This window comes from Boleophthalmus pectinirostris, unplaced genomic scaffold (assembly GCF_026225935.1).
Source record: "Boleophthalmus pectinirostris isolate CB_2022bp ecotype Guang Dong unplaced genomic scaffold, ASM2622593v1 HiC_scaffold_10, whole genome shotgun sequence".
NCBI classification, from domain to species: domain Eukaryota; kingdom Metazoa; phylum Chordata; class Actinopteri; order Gobiiformes; family Gobiidae; genus Boleophthalmus; species Boleophthalmus pectinirostris.
Genome location: NW_026570971.1, coordinates 35,317,064 through 35,329,462, shown reverse-complemented (window position 1 = coordinate 35,329,462; position 12,399 = coordinate 35,317,064). Strand labels below are relative to the sequence as shown.

At 36.7% G+C, this 12,399-nt stretch overlaps 1 protein-coding gene across 1 annotated transcript in view; it reads right to left on the bottom strand.

Annotated features, from left to right (window-relative positions):
- LOC110159977 (otoferlin-like) overlaps nt 1–12,399 on the bottom strand; it is a 35,346-nt gene that overhangs the window by 15,395 nt on the left and 7,552 nt on the right. Inside the window, exons 13-29 of the mRNA XM_055157109.1 lie at nt 10,937–11,057; nt 10,751–10,851; nt 9,861–9,951; nt 9,467–9,583; nt 8,572–8,724; nt 7,954–8,143; nt 7,632–7,756; nt 7,133–7,267; nt 4,998–5,159; nt 4,804–4,923; nt 4,297–4,458; nt 4,012–4,174; nt 3,468–3,541; nt 3,329–3,361; nt 2,983–3,105; nt 1,973–2,042; nt 252–337 (exon numbers count right to left, since the gene is read on the bottom strand). Of these exons, the coding sequence (XP_055013084.1) occupies nt 252–337; nt 1,973–2,042; nt 2,983–3,105; nt 3,329–3,361; nt 3,468–3,541; nt 4,012–4,174; nt 4,297–4,458; nt 4,804–4,923; nt 4,998–5,159; nt 7,133–7,267; nt 7,632–7,756; nt 7,954–8,143; nt 8,572–8,724; nt 9,467–9,583; nt 9,861–9,951; nt 10,751–10,851; nt 10,937–11,057 (2,026 nt within the window). The remainder of the gene's footprint in view (nt 1–251; nt 338–1,972; nt 2,043–2,982; nt 3,106–3,328; nt 3,362–3,467; nt 3,542–4,011; nt 4,175–4,296; nt 4,459–4,803; nt 4,924–4,997; nt 5,160–7,132; nt 7,268–7,631; nt 7,757–7,953; nt 8,144–8,571; nt 8,725–9,466; nt 9,584–9,860; nt 9,952–10,750; nt 10,852–10,936; nt 11,058–12,399) is intronic.

The window sequence follows — 12,399 nt, the reverse complement described above, 5'->3', positions numbered from 1 at the left end:
TGAAATGATCCAAATGATTCTTGTAATGGTGTGTGGAGTTTAAAAACACAGTGGTGCACTTCTTGTATTCCCACATGACATCACAGGGTGGAACAGAGTGTTTTGTGTTTGAGAGAAGAACTGAGTCTAAATGTGCAGGATTTGTGTGTTGTGTGTATGTGAATGAAACAAAACACAACTCCAGGTACAGTCTGTCTGTGATGAGGAAATGACATTAGAACAGAGATCACATGTTTAAATAGAAGCGTCACCTTGAGTTCGTCCAGTTTGGGTTTCTTCTTCTCAAAGGGGTCGTGGACCATGGACTTCTTCTTCCGGGACTTCCCCTTTTTGGTGCCTTTTACAGGAGAGTCATCAGGTTTGATTTCTGAACAGTTTTTACCACGGCGACGGCAGAAACGGAGAGAAACAGACAGAGAGAGAGAAAGAGAGGGAGGGGAGAGGGACGAAAAGACAAAGAGAAAGCACTCGAGACATGAACTCAACATGAAAGTCTTCAAATTTTACATTATTGTGGAGCCGTATACTACTGTAAACAGTCAGCATAGGGCTCATGTGGGTTCAATACATTTTTCATTTTTTTATTTTTATTTTTTTGTCTTTCTTTAAACAGAGAAGGCATCATGAGTTCTCTGTTTAGTACGATGTGTAGTTAAATGACAAAATAAATATTGAATTGTTTCTTTTTTTATGCAATTAAAACAGCAGTTACCTCACATGGCTTCACAAAATTAAGTCAATATTTATTTGGTGACATGTATTAACTATGAAAATAATCTAAAGCTTTTTCTGGCAATAATTTGTAGTATTTTTTATCAGAATAGGAATAAAAAATACTAATTGAAATTTGGAATGGTTGTATTTTTATATTTGTGATACAGTTTTATGATTTGAGGACTTTCATGGAAGCATCCAGTGTGCGTGAGTCAGATACAAGCCCCTGTGTTTCATTCATGTCACTGAAGAGCGGCTTTAAGCACGACACGACTGCGACGACAGACACAGGTTAGTGACATGCAACAATTCAAATACTACTACTACTACTACTAGTACTAGTACTACTACAACTAGAACAACTGAGGCTAACACAAATTAGTAACATTTAAACTATTACCACCACCACCACTACTACTACTACTACTACTACTACTACTACTACTACTACTACTACTACTACTACTACTACTACTACTACTACTACTACTACTACTACTACTACTACTACTACTACTACTACTACTACCACTACTATTAATACTACTACGACTATGACTACTACCACCACTACTGTTACTACTACTGCTACTACTGCTACTACTATTTAGGTAGTTATGAGTAAGGGTACTACTATTACTATAAGTAGTATTTCTTAGTAGTATTTACTATTGATACTGCAAGTCTGCTACTACTACTACTACTGCTGCTGAGGGACACACAGGTGGATGAAATGCAACATTTGAAATTCTACAGCTATGATTACTACAGTACAAATACTGCTACTACTTCTAATACTGATACTGCAACAACCACAACTTTGGCAGGCCAAATACTGCTGCTACTGCTGCTACTACTACTACTACTACTACTACTACTACTACTACTACTACTACTACATAAACTGCTATTGTGGTGGGACACAATGGTTGGGAGCAATGCACATGCAACATTAAGTACTATCATATACTACAACAACAACTACAGAGATTATATAGACTTATGATACCCATGCAAAAATAAACTACACTACTGTTACTGTTACTTCAAACACACATATTTCTACTACTACTGCAGTGGGACAGAGACACAAGTTAGCAACAACAAAAGACTACTCTAGACAGTATGAGCTGTTGCGATACTGTTAGCTTACACAGATCGTAAGACAAAATAAAAATATTCAGCTTTAACAAATAATTTTGTTATGATTTCTTAAATTCAAACAGATCTAGAGTGATTTTGGTATATTTGGTTTTACCTCCATCGGCCAAGTCTGAGTCATTATTGTCCTCTGTGTCTGAAAAAGCAGCTTCTTGTGCTCTGAGTGACTGGGGAAAAAACAACAAATATAAATACATAATTAAAACAATATGTGACAGCAAACTACTGAATTAGCAGAATTAAAATGCAAAATGTTATGAGCTAGAATCAAACCTAGATCTTGCTCTTTATCAGAACTAGAACACCAAATTGAAATATAAAAGAAACTATTATAATTTGGTTGATAATGGAGCTCCAGGAGTAGGAGTGACCACCTACCCCCAGGTTCCTGAACCAAATAATATTAAAAGTTTAAAAGCTCAGGGCTAATCAGCTCTGTGGTCACTAATGACCACAAGCCTAACTCTAACTCTATTGTTTTTAAAAATGTTAAATCACACACTGCTAATACACCGCTAAGTTATTAAAATATTTCACTGAATCTTGCACTTGACCTTAAAATAACCCTGTTACGGATATTAGTTAACCTGCACGAAGCCTTTGAACACTTAATATTAGAATTTTTCAGAAAGTCTATGGGAAAAATAAATGGAAAATTACTTCTGACAGTCACTGCTGAGCTCCATTACATTCTATTGTCTAAAAAAGTTTTTATTATTATAATGGTTTCAACCTTTTCTTTAGAATCAGAATCAAATTTGACATTTTAGTGCAGTGACAATAAGTACTGTCTGGCAGAATTGTTGTTTGAAGTCCTTTGTGACCACTTTCTGTATCACAAGAACAAAAAATCTGACAGAGAGGATGTTCAACCTTATGCCAGTTTTTTTTTCATGTGGATGGTAATTACACTGATACGAGCCATAAACCAGGTCAACAAATGTGTGATCTAAATAGCAAATTCAACATAGAATTCTAATTTTCAGCTCAGTTTAAATTATGAACCTTTAAATGTTGTGATGTCAAATGAACCCAGGCTATTCACCCACATTATTATCATAACAGTCAGGAGAGTATTATAACAGCACTAGTGTACAGTCCTCATACCTCAGTGAGAGTCTCGATGGAGGCGAAGTACTTGGACCACCAGTCCAACATGCTTTCATCCAGACCCTCCTCCTCCACCTCCTCTCCCTTCTTCCTCTTCTTTTTCTTCCCTTTATCATCATCCTGCTCATAAACACAGGCAGTGTAAGTGTATAGAATATATAGTGTATAGTCATGTTTTAGTCACAGAACAAAATCAAAATAAAATAACAGTTGTATTTTTTAACAGTGTGGAATTTATGTAACACATAGCAAGGCATAGCAAAGCACATTGCATAGAATTCATACACTTTTCAGGAAATATTAAAGACTTTTTGTCAAATATACCATAAGAAGTAAAGCAAACTCTTACCTCTACTTTGACCACAGCATCAGAGCACTGGAATAGAAATGAAATATAATGATTTCACTAATCTATCTGATTTGGTGTAATGTGTATTTTGTATTGTGTGTCATGTACTGTGTATTGTTTTGATGAAACTCACAGAATCAAGTTTGACGACTGTGTCCATCTTCTTAAAGTTCTGTTCAGGTTCTGCGTTCACAACTATTATTTCCTCTAAAACAGGAAACAGACAAAGAGCATTTCATTAAATCACAGTCAGTCATTTGGCTGATTTTTGTGCCAGATGCCCTTCCACTATTCTGTAACTTGAGGGGTACATGGGGGTGGTGACATGGTGTTTTTTTTCTCCAAAGTTTTTTGAGTCTGTACGTTTTTAAATTACAGCAAAATCAAGTTAATCTTGCAATGAAGTGATAACAACTTCAAAACTAACCCTAACCCTATGGAATAAATGAGCAGATGAAAATATCTGTAAATATCCTCCATGTCCTCTAACGGCATCGTTATTATATTCATCTGGATCAATGTAAATCTCTCATATTTATGGATCATTCACAATTTAAACAACTAATCAATTAACTATAATAATAATAATAATAATAATAATAATAATAATACTGTCAGTCAGATTCATTGATTAGTATAATAGTATAATAACCCTGGTGAAACATAAGCTGGTGTACCGTTGGTGTTCCAGTTGTTGGCCTGCTTGTCTCCAGGTCTGTAGATGAACTTTCGGAGTGTGGTCACAGCGTGAGAGCCCACCAGAGTGTAACGCCCAAATGCTCTGCAGTCCACCACACGGATGTTCAGAGGAGGATGCAGCAGCTCATTCTCTGGTAAGTCCTACGAGAAGGAGACATGAGAGGAGACAATGCGATGAGACAATAGTATTTAATATCTATAATGGTTTATATATAAGATAAAATGTGTTTGACTGTAACTGAGTGTATATGTATATCTCATACCACTTCGAACCACTTGACGAGTGTGCTGAAGTTGGGGTTCTTCCTGTAGTTTGGTATCAGCGCAGACTGGACTCCTTTCCCCGCACACTCGATGTCCACTCTGGGTCTGTCCACCTGAGCCAGGTTCACTCGCTTCAAGTCCCGAAGACCCCAGAACAACACCTACAAAGAGGGAAAATATATATTAATAATATATATATATATATATATATATATATATATATATATATATATATATATATATATATATATATATATATATATATATATATTATTTTGAATGTATTTGAGACAGTGTGGATTGTGTATGTGAATAAACATTTTTTCTGCAAATCAATAAGATGTGATACTGTTTTGTGGTTCCATATTACTCATTTAGGATAGCTGTAATATGCTTAGGAACCTAACTATGGTGAAAATAGGCATTAAAAAGTGTCAGGCCAAACTCTTTCTGATAATGTTACAAATAAAAAAACACAGTACAGCCTATGTACTGGTGGCTCTCACCTCGATCCTGTATTTGCTGAGCACTGGTCTGATCCCCAGAGGCACCGGGAGGATGGGCCCTCGGTCCATGTCTGTGGGGCCATCGATGGGAGGCAGGTCAGCTTTACCATTAGGACCAATCTGAAAGACAAATATAATACACATTACTCCTGCTACTACTATTTGAATCATTTTATAGAGTCACAAATATGCACCTGTAGCAGTTCAAACGCGGCGAGCATCTCTCCAGCGGTGCAGTTTCCTCTGTAGATCTGATAATACTCGAGCTGAGGGGGGAAGCGAGGAGGGCCGTAGTGTTCATCAGCCATTTTGACGATGGGTTTCGCAAAAGTCCTTCCCATGAAGTCGGCTTTGCCCTGAAAACACAAGAGATACAACAACTCCAACTCCTCTGAAAAACCTGAAATCAGGCTGTAAAGAGACTCTATGCAATTTTTCCACCATCTGCTTGTCTCCATGGAGATGTTAGTGCTTTGCCTTGAAAGTTTAGAGTTTACTGTTCATGTTCATATACATGTCTGTCATTTAGATCCACATAAGTATCTAAAGCATGTGATGTTTCACGGTATGGCATTAAGCTTCACTATCTCCGTGGAGACAAGCAAGTGGCCAAGTTACAGCTCAGATGTGTGGAGAGGTGGTCCCATGTTTTTCAAGGTATTTCTGAGCTATAAAACGGTTTAATGCTATACTGTGGAACACTCTAGACAAAGCAATAACATCTTCAGGTGATGGACCCTCCACCAAAAATAACATAACTTTGTCTTACCAGATCCCATCACCAGAACATTTATACAGTAGAAACATGGCTTTTTATGCACATGTTTCAAGACAGACAAAATAACCAGTGAACTGCAAAACAGGAGTGAGTGGATGTTTTGATGTGATGTAAAAATAAAATAATATACATGATAAGTCTCTCTTGCAGTTAGTGGTTATACAGGAGTCTAAACATTAACAATGAGGTATAATGAAAACTAGAGGAGTTAGCGTCATGGTAACCTGTAGTAAACAACATCCAGGTCCAGCAGCCATGTTGTGACTGTAAAGTTCTACTCAAGATCAAAACATTTTCTTGAAATCAACTTCCTTAATTTGCCGTTTTTCCATTTAAACAGCACCATTAATTTTTCCTCACATAGTTATGCCTCACAACAATGTTAAGCTACAAATGCTAATATCTGAAATTATATTATTTCTCAATTAGGGTACAGTTTTAGGATTTAGGATGCAGATTTAGGACTATAGACTAGGTTTAGGAACAGATATTTTGGTTAGGAACTAGGTCTTGGCAGAACTGTGATGGGGGAAAAAAACACTGTAATGTTAAAAACTCTTGAAAAAAACATGTATTTTGCTAATATTGCATTCTTTAGAAATAAATAGAACAGTTATCTCTGGTTGGTGTATTGACATGTAAATATAGTGTAATTCTGCAAAAATATACAGACCGTGAAGTATGATTAGGATGAATATTTCCACAGGTCACTGCAAACTATTACCTGGACTATTACTAGAATTCAAAACTACCATTATTTGAAACTGAAATTTAATTGAAATTTCCTGTTTCTATTAGAATTGTACTCCTCTTCCAGTCACAAGAGGCCGCCACAATTTCCAACAGTATCCATTGTTTCTAGTTTTCATTGTACCTCACTGAGTGTAAACATGTAGTGATCGTCCCACAGTCAAAAGCACAATGTTCGTTAAAGGAATGCAACAGGGACAAGTCTTATAAGAAATATTATGTATAAGTATTATAGTATTATAGAGTCAAATGTAATTGTCCTTCTTGCATGTCTTTGTTTGACTACACACATAACAGCCCCTCGACAGTAAAACAAGCACAAACTCTACTTATCCAAACGTGGTCCCAAACAAAGAAGTTATTCACCGGAACAGATGTGAAATTCATAGTTAGCAAAATACTGGAAAAGTATTTTATAAAATATAACATAATGAACCCAATTTTAAAAAAAGAGTATTCTCTGAGTTCAGGATATTCATACTGGAAGCCATTTTCATTTGTTTTTGAGAAGACAAAATATGTTTACATTTAAAACAGGCCCTATAAAAGACACAGCATTACATTAAATCAGAAGCATGAATGAAAAGAAGCATAAAAAGTATACACATATAATATAAAATAAATGAATTAAATGAAACTTGTAATTAAAAATAAGATAAGCTCTAAAACAAAACTTCAAATCTTTCATATAATAATATGTATGTAAGAAGTGAATCAAAAGGACATATTTGCAAGTATTATTCTGTATTTTGTATGTCCCCAGTGGTTTTTCACAGGTCTGTGTCAGGCCTCGTCTCTTACCACAGTGTCCTGGTCGTAGATCTCGATGACGATGATTGGGGGGTCGTCTCTGAGCTCTGACGCTTCTCCAAAAAGCTCCACATTTTCAAAAACCAAAAGCTGATCCCAGGTTGGACACAGGGTCTCCGGGAGGACCTGAAAGAAGAGAGGGAGAACAGGGAGAGAGGAGATAGAGAGAGAAAGAGAGAGATCACTGAAAAGAGGCTGGACCAAATGAGACATCTATCAGAGCTTGATCTCTGTGGAAGACACTGTGTGCAATGTTTTGTATTTCATATACTTTCAGAAGAAATCAGATTTCACTCATGAGCATAATAACATCAGCAGCACGATAGCCCCAGGGGCAGCTCAGAGGCACCCATGGGCTCCTATGGGCCTGTAGCCCCAGTGCTGCTTGTTGTAACGTGTGTAACTCTTTACAAGAGCTACAGTTAATTGTGATCTAATGAAAGTATCTTGCCAGAGGTTGAGTCGTAGTGTAGATGCAGGTCGGACTCACCTCAGTGACTTGGCTCTGAGTGGAGAAGAAAACTCGAGCGAAAGGATCAGACAGACCCGTGCTGTCGGCCGCAAACAGACTACGAGCCTGATACATGTGAACACGCAACTGGAACATCTGCTTCACTGGAGAGAGAGAGGAGGAAGAGGAGAGGAGTAGAGAGAGGACAGAAAGAAGAGGGAGGTAGGAAAGAGTACGAGACAGAGAGAGAACGGAGAGAAGAGAGAGAAGGATTAAGATTAATGCCATAACCATGGAACAAACAGCAGAAAAGTTCCACAGTGCCTCTTTAATGATGTGTGTATATCCATATAAGTCTTACTCATGTATGTGAGGCTGATGGGGGGAGAGGAGGGCAGCCCAGGCCCTTTGGACAGTTTGTTCTCCTCAAACCCGTTGGGGAGTCCGCTCAAATAGTCTCTGCGCTGACGGTTCAGACCCATCCACAGATACATCTCGATTTTACTCTGCACCGTCCACCCAGCAGGACCAAAGCCCTTCTTCCCAGGGATCTGACGAGCACAGAGGGGGTTCATAAGGAAATGTACACACAAAACAAATGCATATGTACATGTTGGACTTTTTCATTAGATAATAAAATACAATTGAATGTGTCCTATTTTTTTTGTCTCATTACAATTATACAGTCAGATATTATGCAATTAATTGCTTAATTTAACAAAGTTTCTAGATTTTTGTGACAATATTTACTTGTCCCTCAATTGGGAGATTTCAATGTTGCAACATTAAGTAAAAGAACATCAGAAGAAAGGAACTATGCAATCAAAAACCTACATCAGGACTAAACCAGGACTAAACCCAGTACAAACCGATACTAAACCAGGACTAACCCCAGACTAAACCCAGACTAAACCAGGTCTAAACTCAGGACTAAACTAGGCCTAAACCAGGACTAAACCAGGACTAAACTGGGACTCACCCGTAGAAACAGGGTCTTGACTTTGCCACAGTCCTTGCCCCTCTCCTCCTCGGTGCTGGAGTACAGAATGTCTTTGGAGGGGATTCTGGCATAAGCGATTCTTTTCCCGTTACTGATCATCCAAATGAACACATCCGGAACACTGTGCTGGGGCTGGGAAACACATGTTTTGGAGGTGATTAAATTATCCCTCATGTACTGGGTTTTAAAGCTGCATTGTGTATCTTTTCTGGCGGAGGGTCCGTCAAATGCTTTTCTCCATGGAGATGTTATTACTTTGTCTTGAAAGTTTCACAGTATGGCATTAAACCTTTCTATCCCCATGGAGACCAAACCAGACCAAGTCACAGGTCAGATGTATGGAGAGGCAAAATCGCTCAGTAACAATGTCTGTTTTTCTAAGTATTTTTGAGCTATAAAATCACCTGTAACTTAATAAATGTAAAGTAGAGCTGTTTAATGTCACACTGTGGAACATTCCAGGCAGAGCAATGACATCTCCATAGAAACAAGCAGGTGACTAACCCAGAACCAAAAAGTTACATAGTACACCTTTAAATGATGGCTAACACTTTATAATAAGGCATACCTACAAATCACTTGTAAATGTTTATTAAACATGAACTAATCATTTACTAAAAATTACCTTCTCATTAACAAGCGTGTCATAATTAATAAAACATTCATAAACTTTTAATTAGAAACATCTACAAACATTTTACAAATGTTTATTAATCCTTAACTACTCATGTACTTACAATGACATACTTGTAGTTTTTAGTAAATGATTAGTTAATGGTTAACATTTACTTTTAATTCGTTAATGGTTAATAAACATTTACAAATAATTTGCAGGTATGCCATATAATAAAGTGTTAACAAACCATGTTCTTACCTCATCGGCCAGAAAGCGGAGCTTGTGCAGGAAGTTAAATGTGAGTTTGAGTTTGTCTCGGACTGTGCTCTTTTTGACCTGGGTCCTCATGGTCTTGGCCTGCTGACCAATCGACTCCTGCAACACAAAACACAAGATTCTTATCAGATCAGTTCAAGTTTATTTATATAACACATTTAAAACAACTTCAGCTGACCAAAGGGCTTCACATAAAAGTCAACAAAAACAGAAAGAAACAGATTTACAGAGAACATAATACATGAAAAACTATAGTACAATAAGATATCCTGTCCAGCGAGTATTAAACACCAGGGAGATACACAATAGGGAGACTGAACATTTAATCTGGACAAAAATTTGTGGAAATCTATGCTCTTTTAAACAGTATACTCACCACTTCTGCCATGCACAGCTTCACTCTCTCTCGGTCCAGTTTGGTTCGACCTGATTGGTTCTGGTCTTTGTTTGCAAGGGACAAAAACTGACTAGAAACAGGGAGAGATGGAATAGTTTTATTTAAATTAAAATTAAAAACATTCTTTATCAAACTGTCAAAGGTGGCTCGTACTCACTTTTTCTTGAGTAACGTTTTAGTAAAACTCCATACTTTTAATAGTATATTGTACAGTGGAACAGTACTCTTACTTTTTTGATTCTCTGAATTTTATGATTCTCTAATATCTACTTAATTTAGTTAAATAAAACTTGTTGTAAATATATATTATAGTTTTAACCGAATCAAGAAACAGTTTGTGGAGAAAAGTTGAAAAATGTGATAACTTTTTTCTGTTACTTTAAACATTACTTCAATAAAATAAAGGTGTTTTCTTGTCTTTTTATTGATTAAATTATAATTTCTGTGTACCTTAATGTAGTTTTGAGCCCAATGTACATTATGGTTGGGTAACAGTTATGAAATTCCCAGCCAGGAAAAAAAAGAAATCCAATTTGGGAAAAGAAAAGTTTTATGTAACTTGAAGTAAATGTTTTAGTTATATTTCCAACTGTGATTAAGTTTACAAGTCACAAAAGTTTTATGCTGACAAAATGATTTGAACTGGACCTTCCAATGTGTTTGTGTGTCTATCATCAGAAAATACAGAGTTTTGTGCATTATTTCATGTTTTGTCCCTCCAATTATGTTAACTTCAGTTTATAAATCAGTCTATCGTAATTTTGAAATAACAACAGTATTACTTGAGTACAGTTTTGGCTACCCAATCCACATCTGGGTACTGTAAGTTTAACCAATGAACAAATATTGATTTATTTCCTGATTGTGACCTGCATCCATGGCTGAGTTCCTCCAGCACTCCTCTCAGTCTCCTTTCAGGATAGGCCTTCTCTGTTTTGATGACCTCCTGGACGTCGTTCAGACCCTCCTCCTACAGGTAGTTGGAGTCAGTTATTTACACTGATATTAATTAAAGCAGTATTATTATTCTCATGTTCCATCTGCATGACACTCACCAGTTTGTCTGCGATGTTGTCGATGACGTTGGCGTTGAACAGTCTCCTCCTCTGGTCCTGCCACCAGCTCTTGATGTAGATACAAGGCTTCCTCTCAAAGTACGGCAGGTGGAAGTAGTTTCTGAGGGAAGAGTCATGAAGAAATGTAAATAAAAATGTAAATATAAGAAGTTTGTGTATTGGCTTTAGAGTAAACCCTAAAGATGCACTTTGTAACTTTTCGGTTGGGGGTCCGTCACCTGCTTCTTTCCATGGATACGTCATTGCTCTGCCTGGAATGTTCCACAGTGTGACTTTAAACAGCTCTACCTTACATTTATTAAATTACAGGTGATTTTATAGCTCAAAAATACCTAGAAAAACAGGCATTTTGACTGTGAGAAGATCCACAGATCTGACCTGTAATATGGTCTGGTTTGGTCTCTGCGAAGATAGAAAGGTTTAATGCCACACTGGGAAACATTCTAAGTAATAACATCTCCATGGAGAAACCATTTGCAACTTTAAATGCAACTCAGAAAATTATTATTATAAGCTTTATGTTGTAACTTTTCTACAATCTGCTTGTCTCCAAGGAGATGTTGTTGCTTTGCTGAAATGTTCCATAGCACGGCATTAAACTGAGCTATCTCCCTGCTTCCTGTGAGTTAACCAACAACAGTTTTTGCCAAAATCATGAACCATTTATTCTGCATTCTGTCTTGTCTTGAGAAAATTCATAATATATTTAATTATTCATTTTCTTAAAGGCAAAGTTAAGGTATATTTTAATGTCCCCTTAAGAAAAACAAAGTCCACTGCATTTGACCCATCCTTCAAAGTCACTGAGTGAAATCTATCCATTTTAGACTTGGACAAACTTTACTGATTGATATTGGACACAGTCACTCACACATCACAATATAAAATAATAACAAAGAGAAAAATATAAAACAATACATTCTAAAAAGAGACATGTGTCAAATAAGGCACAATTATAGAAATGTATTGATCTTGAGCTAGTCTTGGTCAGAATTACCTTAGCTGGAGGATTTCACCTGTTGTGCATGTTTCTGGTTGATGGAGGAAACCCTCCTAGACACAGGGAGAACATGCAACCTCCACACAGAAATGCCTTATTGATCATTCGAGTTTGACAGGTTTTCCATGATTTATGATGAGTTTTGACTTAATTTGGTGGGATAATACCTGTTGTAAGTATAAATTATCATTTTACACCAATCAAGAAGCAAAATGTGAAAAAAAGTTGAAAAAAATGTTGAAAATGACAGAAAGTGGAGAGTTCTATTTTAGAGAAATACATGGGTAGAAGACAGACGTCATGATTTCCAGCCAGGTAACAGAGTAAAATTTAAAACCTACAAACTGACAAAATTGGGAAAAATTAGTAACATTTTGTCTTAAATCTTAAATATAATGATCTTAACTGTGTTTTGGTAAAAAGAGTCTAACCTGCCATAAGC